Raw genomic sequence first — 18,432 nt, 5'->3', positions numbered from 1 at the left:
CCTGCATTTGATTGGGTGACATCCCGTTGAAAGTGACCGCCACGTCGGAGCAGCAGCCCTCCACCACGCTGCTGGGGTTTTCCTTCATGCTGTCCGATATCAGGCTGTTCACACTCTTGCTGTTGAACAGGCCCTTTCCGTGCGAGTCTTCTCCGTTCTCTGCGAAGACACCTGTATATTTGAGACACACGGCCAGCTGCTTGTCCTCACTCAGCTTCCACAGGGCACGTCCTCTTTCTGGACATTTGTCTTCATCCTGGAACACGTGCACCAGCCTTTTCAGCGCTTCATAACTCAGAACGATGCCACTATCGTACGCCACATACTCGAGCTCCCCTGACTTCATGGCGTTTCCCAGGTAGAAGGGCTCACTGGGATCCTTTGCGAGCACCAGGTATTTGAGGTTCTCAATGATGGCAAACGTGGTAGGTTGTGCCACAAAGAACCAGCGCAGGTCTCTGGCATTCTCATAAGCATGCTTCAGAGCTTTACGTAGCCTCGCCCAGTCATCTTTTTCATTCAGGTCAACCGCCTCGAGTGCCTTAGAGGACTCGGAGGTGTAAAACACAGCCTTATCACAGTGTTTGCTCCAGGTGTCCACCGCAGTGGCCCAGTAAACAAGGATCTTGGGCTGGACCATGATGATGCAAGAGATCCGGACTTGATTGCTCAACTCCTGCATGTGACTGTCTGAGAGGCGTGTCAGCTCATCTTTACTCGGGGCTTTGACGTGATGATGATTATGTTCGTCTTTCTTGGACTCCGTGCCGGGGCTGAGACTACCCATGAGCGACAGCACTAAGCAGAAGAGGCTTCCCAAGACCATCCCCTTCATGAAAGAACCTCCTTCAGAGAACATTTTGGCAGCAGACACTAGACGAGAGAGAAAATGCATTAATGTGTTATTGTGTTAGCTGCATTGTTAATTATAACTCGCTATGTACAAAATGAGAAAGCTGCACTTATTTAGTTTATGCTCTTTACTTGGTTACTTTATCTTTTATTTGGCTGGAGGCAAATTTCTGTACAACAAAAGTGTTAACCAGCAATTTTGTTTAAGATCAATTAATTAGTCAGCTGATTACTTTCTCAATTAAAGGTTTGGTCTATTAAATATCAGAAAAATGTGCCCATCACAATTTCCAGATCCAATCAACAGTACAAAACCCAAAGATACCCAGTTTAGATCATCAGGGATTAAGAAAACCCCTAAATATATTTAATATTTTAAACATTCCCATGAAGCTGGAACCAGAGAATCTGTGGCATTTGGCTCTAAAAACTGCATACCATGTTGATCTGATGTACTTTAGGAAGCCTTTTTGTTTTTACTCTGATGTACTTTAGAAAGCCTTTTAAACTACATACCCTGTTTTTGTTTTTGCTCTGATGTACTTTAGGAAGCCTTTTAAACTGCATACCCTATTTTTGTTTTTGCTCTGATGTACTTTAGAAAGCCTTTTAAACTACATACCCTGTTTTTGTTTTTGCTCTGATGTACTTTAGGAAGCCTTTTAAACTGCATACCCTATTTTTGTTTTTGCTCTGATGTACTTTAGAAAGCCTTTTAAACTGAATACCATGTTTTTGTTTTTACTCTGATGTACTTTAGGAAGCCTTTTAAACTGAATACCCTGTTTTTGTTTTTACTCTGATGTACTTTAGGAAGCCTTTTTAACACCTTGGTCAGGGACTACAGATGAAAAATAGCCGTCACTATTGATTATTGGTCCTTCCGTACAATCTTTAAATCAGTTGGGTGATGTTTTCTCAGATATAAAAAAGAAAGTTATTCATAATGTGGTTAAGATGGGGAAGCACTTTGAACAGTTAAATAATGTCAGAAGCTTCTGAAAACAGTCATCACCCAAAAACTCTAATGCAGCTTTAAGACCACAAAAAGACAAACATGTAAGCCACACAACAATAACTTCCAGGTAATCTAGTGTCATGTCACAAGATTGGTATAAGTCCCAGCTCCATCTTCATTCAAAAACAAATAGCCTTCTGGCTATATATTCTTCCACCATGTGTATTTATTCACTTGCACTGTCCCTACTCTCAAATAAACAATGATGTCAATAATTGCAGCATTAATGTAATATAAAGGCATTAATACAATGGTGTTAGCTTGTTCGTCTTGTATAAACAAGTTGATCCGGAAATAAGACTTGTAAGGCTTGACTAGAAACATGAACCGGTTTAGCATTATACTCAGGTTTAACCTGTTCGCCCACATATTAGTGATCAGCTCTGAACAGCTTCCACTGACGTCCTGTTAGTTGTGTTAGTCCTACCTGCTGTTAGCTACCTGTTAGCTTCCTATCTATCTCTACTACCCGGCTAACTCTTGTTATTAACACTGATATCACAGATAAGGATCATTTACTGGACGTTACCGAGCTGGCTGGATGTTGTCAGGTGGTTCTCCTGCTTCTTTCTCTCGTCCTTCAGCTCCTGTTTGGTTAGGAGAAGCGAGCCAACAGTCAGTTAGTTAATAACTAACTAAACTAACAGCGAGGTGAAGAGAGGTTAGAGAGGAAGGTTCATGATCACTGTGGACCAGAAGTAAACAGACTGCTCCTAAACCGGATATACGTTTCCGCTTCTTCTTCTTCTCTGGTGTCTTCTCAGCTTATAAGTGCATTACCGCCACCTACTGGACTACTGGAGTGTGGAGAAGTAGATTGGCAGGAAAATAAATTAAAAAAATAAAAATAAAATAAATTAAAAATAAATGAATAACAGGGTATTATTGTCCATAGAAAAAAAGTCTGAAAGATGTCAAAAAAAAAGTCCATGGAAAAAAGTCTTAAAAATGTCTGACAAAAAAGTCTGAAAGATGTCAAAAAAAAATGTCGGTAGAAATAAAGTCTGAAAAAAGCCTGAAAAAAAGTCCATAGAAGAAAAATGTCCATAGAAAAAAAAGTCTGAAAGATGTCAAAAAAAATGTCGGAAGAAAAATATCTGAAAAAAAATATCTGAAAAAAAAGATCTGAAAAAAGATCTAAAAAAAAAGTCTGAAAAAAAGTCTGAAAAAAAATATCTGAAAAAATATTCGAAAAAAAGATCTGAGAAATGTCTGAAAAAAATATCTGAAAAAAAATATTTGAAAAAAGTCTGAAAAAAAATTCTGAAATAAATATCTGAAAAAATATCCCAAAAAAAAGATCTAAAAAAATGTCGGACAAAAAAAGTCTGGAAAAAAAAGATCTGAAAAAATATCCGAAAAAAAAGATCTAAAAAAATGTCGGACAAAAAAAGTCTGAAAAAAAAGTCTGAAAAAATATCCGAAAAAAAGATCTAAAAAAATGTCGGACAAAAAAAGTCTGAAAAAAAAGTCTGAAATAAAATATCTGAAAAAATATCCGAAAAAAACAATCTAAAAAAATGTCTGAAAAAAAAGATCTGAAAAATGTGTGAAATAAAAGATCTAACAATATCTGAAAAACAATATCTGAAAAAAGTCTGAAAAAAAATTCTGAAAAAAATATCTGAAAAAATATCCCCAAAAAAAGATCTAAAAAAATGTCGGACAAAAAAAGTCTAAAAAAAATATCTGAAAAAATATCTGAAAAATGTGAAAAAAAAAGTCTGAAAAAAAATATCTGAAAAATGTCTGAAAAAAATATCTGTAAAAAGTCTGAAAAAAAATATCTAAAAAAATGCCGGACAAAAAAAGTCTGGAAAAAAAAGATCTGAAAAAATATCCGAAAAAAAAGATCTAAAAAAATGTTGGACAAAAAAAGTCTGAAAAAAAAGTCTGAAAAAATATCCGAAAAAAAAGATCTAAAAAAATGTCGGACAAAAAAGTCTCAAAAAAAGTCTAAAAAAAAAGTCTAAAAAAAAAAATCTGAAAAAATATCCGAAAAAAAGATCTAAAAAAATGTCGGACAAAAAAAGTCTGAAAAAATGTCCGAAAAAAACAATCTAAAAAAATGTCTGAAAAAAAAGATCTGAAAAATGTGTGAAATAAAAGATCTAAAAAAATCTGAAAAAAAGTCTGAAAAAATGTCCGAAAAAATGTCCGAAAAAAAAAGATGTAAAATAAAGATCTGAAAAATGTCCGAAAAAAAGATCTAAAAAAATGTCCGAAAAAAAAAGATCTGAAAAATGTCTGAAAAAAAAGATCTGAAAAAATGTCCAAAAAAAAAGATCTAAAAAAATGTCCGAAAAAAAAAGATCTGAAAAAAGTCTGAAAAAAAAGTCTGAAAAAAAAAGATCTGAAAAATTATCCGAAAAAAAAGATCTGAAAAATGTCTGAAAAAAAAGTCTGAAAAAAAAGATCTGAAAAATGTCTGAAAAAAAGTCTGAAAAAAAAAATCTGAAAATGTCGGACAAAAAATGTCTGACAACACAGTCTGAAAGATGTCAAAATGTCGGGGGAAAAAAGTCTGAAATATGTCAAAAAATGTCCATAGAAAAAAAGTCGGAAAAATGTCTGACAAAAAAGTCTGAAAGATGTAATAAAAAAAAGTCCATAGAAAAAAAGTCGGAAAAAAAAGTCGGAAAAATGTCAAAATGTCGGAAAAATAGTCTGAAAATGTAAAAAAAAATGTCGGAAGAAATAAAGTCGGAAAAAAGACTGAAAAAAAGTCGGAAAAATGTCTGACAAAAAAGTCTGAAAGATGTAAAAAAAAAATGATCATAGAAAAAAAGTCTGACAAAAAAGTCTGAAAATACCTAATGCATGAATACGAAGTTGCGGAGGGGACTCGACCCAAGGGTTGAAAACCACTGGACTAATGTTGAATCATTATTAATAATTTAATGATGTAAAAATATAGTCACAGCCAGGGGCCACTGTCCTGCACAACAAGGACTTTTACATTATGCTGATAATACTTTACTTGAATGCAACAATTTATGACCTTAAATTTACATTTCCTGTGACCACGATTAACACATCAACATAAATACTGTATTTAGTTTTAACAGTGATAGTAAGTTATTGTTTCTTCCCTGTTCCAGGTGAGTAATCTGTCTGTGTCTGATTTAAAGTCACTGTGCTTTTTTTACCTTTTCTCGTTGACTGCTCAGCAGCCAAATGTATCAAATGTTGTTGTTGTTGTTTTCAGCGTTGTGGAGAGACAACCTTATAAATCACCTGATACCACCGACTCTAATCTGAGGAGCGTTAGTGACCTTTCAGTTTGACAAAAAGCCCAAAGCCTTCTCGAGCAGCCGAAAACTCTCAACCTGTTCTGATCTTTTATATTTTTAGAAACAAATACTCTTGAGTTTTAAGCCTTACTAAAAAAAGTAGGGCTGTCAATCCAATCGATTAAAATATTGAATCATTGTCCATAGTTTATCATGATTAATCGCAAATTAATGGCACATTTTTTTATCTGTTCAAATTGTACCTTAAAGGGAGATTTGTCAAGTATTTAATACTCTTATCAACATGGGAGTGGGCAAATATGCTGCTTTATGCAAATGTTGTATATATTTGTTACCGGTAAATTAATTAACAACACAAAACAATAACAAATATAGTCCAGAAACCCTCACAGGTACTGCATTTAGCATAAAAAATAAGCTCAAATCATAACATGGCAAACTGCAGCCCAACAGGCAACAACAGCTGTCAGTGTGTCAGTGTGCTGACTTGACTATGACTTGCCCCAAACTGCATGTGATTATGATAAAGTGGGCGTGTCTGTTAAGAGGAGACTTGTGGGTACCCATAGAACCCATTTTCATTCACATATCTTGAGGTCAGAGGTCAAGGGCCCCCTTTGAAAATGGCCATGCCAGTTTTTCCTCGCCAAAATTTAGCACAAGTTTGTAGCGTTATTAAGCCTCCTTCGCGACAAACTAGCATGACATGGTTGGTACCAATGGATTCCTTAGGTTTCTTTAAAAGGATTCTTTAAAACTGAGCCCGGTACAACCTCCGATAGAGCGATTGTGTTAATGCGTTAAAGAAATTAGTGGCGTTAAAACAAAATTTTGCGTTAACCTGTTATTATCACGTTAACTTTGACAGCCCTACAACTTATATATATTGAAAAGGTGGCAGTGAAACCTACAGGAAATATACATTTAATCATCATCAATCACAATCAGGTTTATTTGCCATACTGTACATACAAAGAATTTAACTCCGGTTTTATGCATCTCTCTCAATGTTCTTACACAGAAATATAAATAACAGATATAGGGATACGGATAACAAAGCTGGACAATAAAGGTAAAGAATAGACAGGACTGTTATGTATACAAGTAGTGAAAAAATAGGTGTATATATGAATATTATGTAAATATGTATAAAAAGCACCAATGACCAACAATAAAATAATAATCTATGTACAAGTCAGGTATTCTGGAAGTTGTAAAACATGAATGATCAATATGAAATAAAAAAAAAGTTCATTGTCCATTCAGGTTTATTATGCAAATCATACCTTTAAAGGTGACATATCGTGCTCATCTTCATACTTGTATTTTGGGTTTCAACTAGAACATGTTTAAATGCTTTAATGTTAAAACAACACATTGTTTTTCTCATACCGTCTGTCTGAATATACCTGTATTTACCCTCTATCAGAAACGCTCTATTTTATAAACTGGGACACATTTAGTATGTTTACGTTTAAAACTGTGAAATTGTGTAAATATTGTAGATTTGTGACATCACAAATGTACAGAAATCCTGACGGCTTGTTTCAAACGCACAGTTTCTGAATACGGGCTGTTTGTATTTATCTGTTGATTGAGCGTTTTGATACTTTCACAGTATTTAGATATCATTTAACCCTGCTCTATAATATAAAAGACATGAAAATCTCGCTTTTTACAATATGGGACCTTTAACTCCTGACTAACAACATTTACAGGATATTTACAACAATGTGACCTCTGTGCTTCATCAGACCATCATAATGAAATGTTTCAGATATGTTAGTCATTCAACACAAAGTGACGTAGGAACCTGCGGTGACATATTTCCCCCCTCCAGCTGTGTAGCTCAGACATGAGCAATGATATGTTTGAACAGCCTCATCACAGAGAAATGGTATCAGACATAAACCATCAGCGCGCTGCTGGACTGATTACCGCTACAGAGTCAACATTTGTTAGGTCTCTCTGTACAAGCACAGATAGGCTCCGGCTCAATTGACAGGGTCCCCTAAATTGTGTCTATGACGCCTGATCCATCGCGTCAAAACCATTAAGAAGGAGACTGGGGTGTGATGATAATGTATTGATCAGGTGGTGATGGATGGCCACTGAGGATATATAAGTGAAGTTCTCTGCTGCCCAGCAGAGTTATAGTCCAGATCTAAAGAGAGAGAGGCACCATGTTTTCTGTAGCTCTGTTTTACCTCGTTGCTGTGATTTGTTCCGCAAGACGGACACACGCTCTACCTCTGTACCCCGACACCAACCTGGAGCCACAGGCAGGTGAGGTGTTCTTTAATTTTACTGGAAATGTTGGACTGCTTTAGGTCAGTTTGGGCTCTTTAAATTTGACCTTTTGTCTTGTGCAACACTATTTATTCTAGTTTTACTGCATTTGTGTGAGACATTAGCTCAGTTAGACGATGAAACTCAACCGAACTCTGTTCATATTTTTCATAATTTTTGCTTTTTCTGAACTTTACCAAAATATTTGAGTATTCTTTCTCATTTTTGCTCTTCAAGATATGGTTAAAAAAATCCTAAAATACATTTTATTCTGCTTAACTCACTGCAGAGAAATTAATTTCACAGGATGATGTTGTTTTATCTCAACAGATTTCATTCAGAAATTAGTGTCCGAGGTGGAGGATGGAGCCAACGCTGCTGAGGGGGAGCAGAGAGAGGTGAATAATCTGTATCCTCTACTGGTGCCGCACAATGGAGGGAGAGAGTCCTGGAATAAAGGTAAAAAAATAATACAAATATAATGCAGACATTTGCAGACAGTCACATAATGATCTTTGACCTTCTTTTGTATTTTTTTTTTTTTTTTAAGGGGCGAAGGATGCAGCACAACAAGATACGTTTGCAAACATGGTAAGACTCATCTACATCTCTGTACACGCTTTAATATCACACTATTTTATAGCAATTCAAAGAAGAAGTTGAAAGTGAAATGGCACAGAAAAAACAATTAATGTAGTTTTTAGTAGAGATTTAAAAGAGGTCACTGAGGCAGCAAGATACATTTCAGCAGGAAAGATGCTCCAGAGTTTCGGGGCTCTGACAACAAATGTTTCTATTATATTGCTGATATTTTATTAATATTTTTCCTTATATTTTACAAATATCTTTCAGACATTTTACTATTATTTTTCAGATATTTTATTTATATATTTCAGATATTTTACTATTATTTTTCTGATATTTTACTAATATTTTTCTGACATTTTTTTTAATATATTTCTGATATTTTATTAATTAAGATGCTGCAGGAGCTCTGACAACAAATGCTTCCTTTAATTTTAAGTCTGCATCGAGGGGGATTTCTGCAGAGTTTTGTTGCAGAATCTGAGATTAACTGCAGGTACATTTGGTCACTGGAGCCCACATGCCTGCAGGAACCAGGCCACAGAGTGCTTTAAAAGTACTGGAAGCCAATGCAAACAGGTTTAAAAGAAGGCTGCATGTGACCAGTTTGTTCCAGTTAAAGCTGTCAAACTGTAGTGTACCACAGACTGAGTGTAAATCATCTGCATCATGTTTGTTCTTGTGTTTTTTAGGTGGAGGACCTCAGAGAAACCGTGTTGAAGCTGGCAGCGGCCGACAAGCTTCGCTCTCAGGGTTTTCTCAGATCAGAGCAGAACTTGCCCAAAACAAACAAAAGAAGTGAGTGACTCTTATTGTTTAATATCAAGCACACGCCGCACCCGCTCTTTATGCACACAGACTGTGACGACGTGACTCAAAGAGTTGACCTCATATAACAATACCTGACATGATGCCTGAGCTGACGTTATTATAATGCAATGATCCAACTAGACGGATGTTTAACTAAGGCTTGTGCCGTTTAAATAGTTCAGATACACCTAAACAGCACTAGAATATTATATATACTGTATATATATATATATATTTATATATATATATATATATATATATTATTATTATTATATATATACAGAATCAGAATCAGAATCTTTGTTTATTGCTAGGTGTATCAGGTATACACTAGGAATTTGCTCTGGTTTGTTGGTGCAAATAAGCAGTAAAAATAACAATAGAATAATTAGAACGCTAAAATAAAATAAGAATACAAACAAATTTAAATTCCACCATTATACATATACAATATAAGATATATATATATAGAAATAAACATTATATAAACAGATAGTTTAATAGTTTAATAGTTTCTATTTAATAGAATCAGTAAAGGCAGTTACACTTCCTAATTCCCATGTCAAATGTAATAAATGTTATTTTAAATGTAGTGAAAATGTTTTATTATCATTATTTTTATTATTATTTTTCATTATTTGTATTATTATTACTTTATAATTATAATATATTTTTTTATTATTATTATTATTATTATTATTATTATTATTATTATTATTATTATTACTATTATTATTATTATTTATATATATATTTGTATTTATTTTTTCATTTTATTTTATGCTTGTTTTCTGTATGTGTAGTTGGTATGTTTGTGAGTCTGTCTGTAGATGTTACTTTTTTTGTTTGTGACGAAAATTTAAAAATTTAAAAATTAAAAAAAAAATGTAGTGAAATTTACTTCTTTAGTGGAAAAATACTGACTTTAAAAATATAAGGTAACACTTTACTTTAAGCCCCTGATATAGCATTTATAAACATATATAAACATTTAATAAATGGTTTCTAACCCACTGTAATATAATTGTGAGCAGATATTTGAAGAACTATGAAGACATATTTTATATTATTACAACTGTGTTTTGCTATATTGTCATCTGTTTATACACAAGCCTCCACTTAAGGAGTTATAGTTGTTGATAAACACATTGATAAACAGTTATATCTGCTTACAACCACATCACAGTGTGTCATTAAATGTTTATATACTGCTCATGAATCCTAAATAGGGAGGGCATAAAGTGAAGTGTTAAATAATGAATAATAATGCCATTATGTACTTGAGCTTAAGTGAAGACTATTTTATTTATAAAGCCCAAAAATCACATTTCCTTTAAAGGTCTTTACAATCTATATACAGAAGTACTAGTAGTAAAGTTGTAAAGTGGAGAAACAGATTGACAATATGTGATGAATATTAAAATAAATAATTAAATGCATTTCAGTTGCAGTGTAAAAAGTGTTTGGAATGAAGAAGGTGGATCAGATCATGAGCTTTCTATCTAACTTTGTTTTACTCTCTGACGCCCCGACAGCTTGTTTCTGGAAATACTGTGTGACCAACTAGAGGCCGGCAGCTGCAGGATGTTTGGTGTGATTTCGGGTCGGCCTGGTTGGAAACGCCTCCACTCTCCATCCTCATTTTTGTTTCCCACCAAACAGTATATTCACCTTCTGTACCGGATCAAGAGAAAATATATTTTTGAAGCTGTAAAAGGGTCTGAAAATAAACTTGAATATCAGAAATGCCATTTATGTGACCTGGTTGTGATATTTCAAGGTAAAGATGTTTATAATATGTGTAGACCTAAAGAAGGGAGCACCATAGCACTAATTAAGCACACAAACATTATGTCGAATGAATTTGATATTATTTATTAGTGTGACAGTGATTGACAGATTGAATCATATCAGATACAGAAGTTTATTTCATGATTTGCATAAATATGAACTGTTTTTGAAGGTTTCTGCTGCTCACACTAACACAATCATGTTTATTTTAACGAGGGTGTTTTGATCATAAAAAGCGTGGAAAAAATATCTATTTACACTATAAACAGAATTGCACATATGGCCTATTCAACGTGGCATAAAGATACCATCTGTCTGTGAGTGACTATGAATAAATACATACAAGGTTCAGCAAAGTCTTGCTGCAACAGGTGTTTTAAGGTGGAATAGTGTCTGATTCATTGCCACAGTTTATTCTTGTAGGTTGTAGCACCTTCTACAGATCACCGTCTGTACGTGCACGGTTACACTGAGTGAAAACAGCACATTAACTACAGAGAATCAAAGGTTTTATTTCCTCTTGTTGGCCACGCTGAAGTAAGTCTTCTCGATCTCGATGTCAGCCGGACACGTCTGTTTGAACTCCTCTCTCTCGTAGGCGTTTTGGAGGTATCCCCACACGCCCGTGAACTCTGCCGGGATGTCAAAGTCGCAGTACTTCTTGGCAGCAATCTGAAATAAATGGAAAGGAAGATCAAAAATATTGAGTACGCCTGCGGGTACATAAAGATCAAAGAAGTACTCAGCTCATTTAAAGGTCCCATATTGTAAAAAGTGAGATTTTCATGTCTTTTAAATAATAAAGCAGGTTTAAGTGCTTTATAAATACTGTTAAACTATCAAAACGCTCAATATACGGAGAAATACACACAGCCCGTATTCAGAAATTGTGCGTTTGAAACAAGCTGTCAGGATTTCTGTCCATTTGTGATGTCACAAATATATAATATTTAGACCATTACACGGTTTTAAACATAAACATTCAACATTTATTTCTTGTTGCAGTGTATGTAAATAACATCAGCTGACAGGAAGTAAACATGGACCCAAGCTGTTGCCTAGCAACACAATTCCATAGGTTTCTAAAATTCTAATCTGTGAATTAACTATAACTGTCATATAAATATAGTGTATTAAAAGAAATACAAAATTTTTCTTCAACTCAGAGGAGTATACGATGTTGAAATACTTACGCAAACTGTAAAAATACTCCTGAGAGTAAAAGTCTGTAAGTATTATCAGCAAAATGTACATAAAATATCTAAAGTAAAAGTATTCATTATGCAGATTATTGGCCCTCATGCTATTATTATAAACTACATTAGTACATTGTTAATACTGATGCATCAATGTGAAAGTTATGATACACACATTTGTATTTTTTTTTTTTTTACTTCTCTCTAATTTCTTGTTTTTTTTGTGGAAATAATGGAGAATTTTTTACCTCTTTGGGTCTTGAACAGTTATTTAAATTAAACCATCAGAGACGTTTAGATGGAAAATCTCTCTGTGGTGGAACAATTAACAATTCATAGACATCTGAAATGTAATGTAATGTAATGTACGTAAGAGGCCCAACTAGACTTTTTTGTAAGAAGTCACAAGCCAAAAAGGTTGGAAACTACTGGTTTAATCTTTAACACTGCATTGTGTTTTATAAGCTTATCATGTGTTTTTTTTGTGTTTTTTTTACATAAAATCTAAATATGAAAAATAATGTCACGATAACTGACAAATAAATTAATAGTGGAGTAAAAAGTATAATATTTCCCTCTGAAATGTAATGAAATATACATTTAAAGTAGCATAAAACAGAAATATTCAAGTAAGTCAAAAATGTGCTTAAGTAGAGTACTTGAGTACTTAGTTACTTTGCACCACTGAACAGCAAAGCAACAAAACAAAACTACACTCTGATGTCTCACCCTGATGACGTGTAGTTTGGGCAGCAGGTTGCAGTCAGCTAAGGTGAGGCGGTCGCCGTCCAGGAACTTCCTCTTGGAGACGGTGGTGGTTTCTCTGCAGTTGTGGTCGACCTCCTCGGGGAGCGGCGAGTTCAGGTAGATGTCCAGCCTCTTGAACTCCCGCAGCAGGTTCTTCTCGTGAACTGGAGGGTCAGAAACACAGAGATGTGTTATGTTGATTTACTGTAATCGTGTGTGGTGTAATTTACCTACAGGTGAATTTTAAGGTAAAATCAAAATATTACTCAAGTTTTGTATTCAAATACAATTTTGAGGTACTTTCAGAGGGGAAATTATCATTTGTCTGACATCTGTAGTTACTTGTTACTTTGTAGATGAACTTATTATATACAAAGGTTATGATAAGTTTATAAAATATAATAAATTTACAACGGGTTAATCCACCTAAACAGAATATAAATGGTATCACAAATAATAATCCAATAATATGATATGTAGATAATAGTATAAGGAGACATTTTTTCTGCATAATGAGTACTTTTGATCAGTGGTGGAAGAAGTACTTCACTGAAGTAAAAGTATCAATTCCAAGTTTTACATTTACTCTGTTACAAGTAAGAGTCCTTATTATTATTATGATTATTAATAATATCATAATAATCATAATAATAACTTTTATTTATAGAGCACATTTCATACAAGAAATGTAGCTCAAAGTGTTTTACAAAAGAAAAGAAAATTAGCAATAAAATTAGACAATAGGAGGACAGTATATGCTTAAATATATTAGTGAAATAAAAAAAAAGACCATTAAAAATAATACAAATTATTTAAATTTCAATATCATCTTAAGTAAAAGTACAGAAGTAATATTAGCAAAATAAAAGTACTCATGCAGAATACCCCATATAGAGTTTTTATATTAGATTATTACAATATGGATTATCACTGGTGTATAAGCAAGTAAACATTTTAATTTTGTAGCGGTTGTTTGAGTTTATTTTAACTACTTAACAAACTGTTGAGCAGCTTAATCTACAAAACAAATAATCACATATTAGAGGCTGATCATATATTTTGCAGATAAAATAACTCTTGAGAGTAACTACAGCTGTCAAATAATTGTAGTGTAGTAAAATATACACTATTTTTTGCACTGAAATTTAGTGGAGTAGAAGTATAAAGTAGCATAAAATGGAGATACAAGTACCTCAAGATTGTACTTAACTAGTTTCAAAAACATCTAAAAACACACTTATTGTCTTTTATATAACTCTATAATAATTTTTCCAAATAGTCCAAAGTTTGATCTGTTTGCTGCATCTGTGTTCTTGCATTTGTATGTAGTTTTGATTATTGTTTTTTGTGCTTGGTATTGTGTTTTACTGATGTTATTGTCTTAAAAAGGTGCTATATAAACAACGTTTTACTTACTTTAGTTACTAACTGCAATACTTAATTAAATGTACTTATTTTAAAAAATATATCTATTTACTAAGCATTTTATCTCACATCCATATCGGTTAGAATAGGTGAAATTATTATGAGCTGTAACATGTTTAATGAACTCAGCTTACAGGCGTTATTGGGGCTGTTCTTGATGAAAGCAGAGAACTTTGCAAAAATGTCAGCGCCCACGTCAAAGGACTCTTTGTTCAGCGGGCTGAGATGAGGATACCTGCAAGGAGAGAGGAGGAGGAGTAAAGCCTGGGAGTCAACCTCATAAAGAATCACCTGATTAATATTTGTGTAATGATTAAAAGTGCAACAATACCTGGGAGGGGCCAGTGTTTGCTCAAGAAACTCCTCTATTTTGATGAAGTCTGTTTTGAGGGTGCCGTTGTAGAGGAGGAAAGGAGGGTTGGTCCCGGGGGCCAGGTCTTTGAGCTCGGCTGGCTTCCTGCAGAGAGGACGGAGAGAGAGAGAGAGAGATGTATATACTGTAATCATTCAATCAGACTGTTATCAAGCACGTCAAAGGCTGTCAGAACCAAATGTGGCTCTGTGGGATAAATGATTTCAACATCGGCTGTTGGTTTAGTTATAAAAACACACAGCGCTGGGAGCGGTCGGCTCTTTAAAAAGGCCCTTTTTGTGTGTGTGCTCTGAATCACTTAATTATCAGCATCCTTTCATAGTTTCCTGATCTTATTTGTTCACCGGTAATGACTCTGAGAAATTCACACAATAAAACGCCTCAATTAAAGAAGGTGTTTGTTTGGCAGCGACACAGAGCTCTTTGTACACTTTACCGCCCTCTAATTCTCTGTTAGAAGCACACCTATTGATAAGTTAGGAATGGTTCAGGTTACTCTCAATTTTCTCTCTCATTTGCTTCTTAATAGAGTTCTGTGTGAAAGTCCCCATGACCAGATGCTCAGGAAGTGTTATTGCCAAAGGAGGAGGTGGGCTCTTACTTCCTCATGTCAACAGTGGTCACCGTAAACTTGACTCCTTTCAGCCACAACACCATGAAGAGCCTCTGACAGAAAGGACAGTTCCCAACGTTCTCTCCATCATGTCCAGCCTGAAAAACACACAGAAAGTTTAGTTTCATGAACCACAAATGTCCTGTTTTTAAGCACAGTGAAGCAATCACAATATCTCCCTCGTGTCTGCTGATAAACAAATGATTTTGGAAGTGAAAGGCTGGGCGGTTTCCTCTTTGGAGGAAAAAAAGCAGGCATTGTGTTCTGGCGGAAAGCAACAAACGCTAACATTTTAACTCTCCTCCCTTCTTGATGTCAAAGGAATAGTTTGACATTTTGGGACATGATTCATGATTCTTTCCTGCCCGGAAGTTAGATGAGAAGATTGATACCACTCTCACAGCTGTACTGTAAATATGAATACAGCCAGCAGCCGGTGAGTTTAGCTTAGCAGAAAGACTGGAAACAAGGGGAAACAGCTAGCCTTTGGTAACAAAATCCGTCTTCCAGTATCTCTAAAACTCACTATAGAACAGGTTAGACCTTGTTTGTTTAATCCGTACCAAAAAAAAATGAAGCAAAAATTGTAATTCGCTGTTTTACGGGGGTTTATTATGTGCAAACTATTTATTGGCTGGGAGCAGTAATATTTCCTAGAGTCTTGTCTCTGCCTGACCAAGAAATAATCCTGCACATTAAACCCCGTAGAACCACAACCAAACATCATTTTTACACTTACGCTTGGTACGGATTAAACTAACGAAATATAACATGTTAATTAATCATCTTTGTCAGGAGTCAGAGCCATGACATGAGATGTATTGATCTTCTCATCTAACTCTCAGCAAGAAAGCAAATAAGCATATTTCTAATAAATTAAAACTATTCTTTTAAAGTGTGTAGGATTTGGGGGCATCTAGTGGTGTGGTTGCAGATTGCAACCAGCTACCCTCTGCTCACTCCTCCCTTTCTAAGACTGCTTTAACGTGAGCTGCCAAGTGCAAAACCGTGGCTGGTGATACCTCAGTTTCACAGCGTGTCAGAAAACTACGGTGGCCTTCAGGTACCGTAAAAAGTCTCTCTCTAGAGCCAGTGTTTGGGTTACTGTAGAAACATGGCGGGGCAACATGAATGACTCTGTGAAGAGGACACGCCCCCTATGTAGATATGAATCACTCATTCTAAGCAAACTAAAACACAACGGTTCTTAGTTTCAGGTGATTTATACACTGATGAAAACATAGTTATGAATATTATATTCTGCTAAAAGATCACATACTGTTCTTTTAAGAGACTGAATGTTCATTTAAAGAGAGACATAACGTACTCTGTCTACAGCATGTCGTACTGTCCTGAAATGTTTTTGAGCTTCACTTGACCTTGTTTTATCTACCAGAAGATACACTGAGTCCGCATAGATACCAAAGTATAGCACTAGGAGGAACGAAGAGATCTTAATGTTTGGCTATTAGGCAACAACATGAGGTGATAGATGAGGAATTTGTTTATGTGACTTCTTGATTATGGAGGACTAATATATATCTGGATGTGTGCGTAAGTAAAGTGGGTGTGCCTGGTGTCAGGCTGGGGGCCAGTCACCCTGCATGCTCTCTCAGCTCCGTCTGGGTGTGCGATGATAAGGTGGACTTGTCTGTCTGTAGTCAGAGGTCACTGATAAAATACTCTGCTGGGACCCTCAGCAGGGATAAAAAAAAAAAAACACCTCAGCATCTGTAGCACACGGTATCTTTAGATGGCACCCATCAAAATGAGAGTTTTCTTTTCCTCTTAAATAGAGGATGTGAGAAAGGTAGATTAGGAGAGATTTCATGTGGAAGTATGTCATTTTGAATAATTCCCTCACATGTTGCAGCCAACTTCTCCTTTCATACTTCTCCTTTATAATTAGTGAAATTGAAAAGAAATGACTGACCTTAATGAACAACTCGATGCTGGGCTCCTTGTCAGAGTTCTGCCGAAGTGCCATGTCGTCCCCAAAGGAAAAGTTAAATTCACTTCTTTAAAAGTCCAGTCAAAGCTTTTCCTTAAGTTCTACAAATCCCCCACAGAGCTGTAGAGAAAGAGAGAAATCTGATAACCGTGAACAAGTGCTGCTCTGGTTTCTGGTGTCTCTGGACGTCTAAGGAGAAAGTGTTAACACCTCTGGGCTGCTTGTGTTTTGGCTGAGGTCTCCTTGGAGGCTATCGCTCTGACACATACTTCACTAGTGAGAGGAGAGGGAGGATCCAGAGGAATGGGCGGGGGACTCACTCTTATATATTTGAAGCCAAACACTACGAGCTTAAAATAGGTCCATTGCATATTGCAATACACAGCAACTGATGACTCAAAACACACAAATTCAGTTTCATTTGGGCTGCTCATATTCCAGATTTGGAGGCAATAATAGATAAGGGGCACTTTTCACAGGAAGGCTGTACTTCATATAAAACACTCACTGAGGAGACACCAAACCTACAAACAATCTACAAACAATGTACAGCTTTATTCTGCACTTTTTAAAAAAAAACCTCTCTACCTCAGTTCTTTTCCCGCATTATATTCCATATTTGACATTTCTTAATCCCCTGGTCTCTACTGTATATCCCCTATATTTTATTATCCAGCACTATATCACTTTTTGCACTACATTCACATTTTTAATAGTCCTGTATCTCTTTGTACTTTGTTATTTTTACCACTTACTTGTGCCTTTTTACTAACATGTTTTGCACTATGGAACTGTGATGCTGGAAACTTGAATTTCCCTCGAGGTCAATAAAGTTACTATCTATCTATCTATCTATCTATATATATATCTATAAGAGAGTAGCCCTCACATCTCACATCTGGTTGTCTGAATAATGTACAATATGTTTGTTTTAGCCATAGGAATGCAAGAAATACCTGAACAAAGAGTCATGCAGATTTTTCTTTTGTGTAGCGTTGTAATTTTTTATAATAATAATAACATAAACATAAAAATGAGTAGCTCGCTTTTAGTTTTTCTTTTTTTTTTAATGTTATAAAGCTATTTGAGTTTTTTTTATTTTGAGGGTTACAAGTGTAATTTATTTTTATTTTATTTTATTTTATTATTGTTATTATTATTATTATTATTATTATTATTATTATTATTATTGTTATTATTATTATTATTATTATTATTATTATTATTATTGTTATTATTATTGTTATTATTATTATTATTTTCTGGAGGGTGGCTTAAATTGATGAGAATGTAAGATAGGCATATATAAGCATTATGCTTCTGCCTGTGCCTTTTCAGTCATATTGTATACTAGGTTATATGTTGTATATACTGTTTATACTTACTGTTTTGTGTGTGATGACTGAATAAAAGTACTACTACTACTACTACTATTAATACTACTACTACTATTCATGGGTATATTCAGGTACTGCTGATGAAATTTAGCTTTCCAGCTAACCCAAGGACAGTCAATGACTGTCATTTG

The 18,432-nt window shown here is 34.8% G+C and overlaps 3 protein-coding genes across 3 annotated transcripts in view; 1 reads left to right on the top strand and 2 right to left on the bottom strand.

Moving 5' to 3' along the window:
- Positions 1-18,432, bottom strand: part of c1galt1c1 (C1GALT1-specific chaperone 1) — a 31,550-nt gene that overhangs the window by 1,315 nt on the left and 11,803 nt on the right. Inside the window, exons 2-3 of the mRNA XM_037780163.1 lie at positions 2,400-2,510; positions 1-873 (exon numbers count right to left, since the gene is read on the bottom strand). The exon at positions 1-873 is cut by the window's left edge and continues 1,315 nt beyond it. Of these exons, the coding sequence (XP_037636091.1) occupies positions 1-859 (859 nt within the window). The 5' untranslated portion in view covers positions 860-873; positions 2,400-2,510. The remainder of the gene's footprint in view (positions 874-2,399; positions 2,511-18,432) is intronic.
- urp1 (urotensin-related peptide 1) lies at positions 7,261-10,837 on the top strand. The gene is made up of 5 exons (XM_037780167.1): positions 7,261-7,410; positions 7,744-7,872; positions 7,964-8,004; positions 8,691-8,796; positions 10,344-10,837. The coding sequence occupies exons 1-5, from the start codon at positions 7,308-7,310 to the stop codon at positions 10,373-10,375; spliced, it is 411 nt and encodes a 136-aa protein (XP_037636095.1). The 5' UTR covers positions 7,261-7,307; the 3' UTR covers positions 10,376-10,837.
- clic2 (chloride intracellular channel 2) lies at positions 10,719-17,131 on the bottom strand. Its single transcript, XM_037780165.1, has 6 exons — positions 16,887-17,131; positions 14,942-15,051; positions 14,299-14,424; positions 14,102-14,202; positions 12,525-12,706; positions 10,719-11,271 (listed from the first exon to the last, which is right to left on the bottom strand). The coding sequence occupies exons 1-6, from the start codon at positions 16,938-16,940 to the stop codon at positions 11,110-11,112; spliced, it is 735 nt and encodes a 244-aa protein (XP_037636093.1). The 5' UTR covers positions 16,941-17,131; the 3' UTR covers positions 10,719-11,109.

Source organism: Sebastes umbrosus, chromosome 9, assembly GCF_015220745.1.
Source record: "Sebastes umbrosus isolate fSebUmb1 chromosome 9, fSebUmb1.pri, whole genome shotgun sequence".
NCBI lineage: Eukaryota > Metazoa > Chordata > Actinopteri > Perciformes > Sebastidae > Sebastes > Sebastes umbrosus.
The sequence above is the reverse complement of the archived record's forward strand: the minus strand, read 5'-3'. Positions and strand labels throughout refer to the sequence as shown.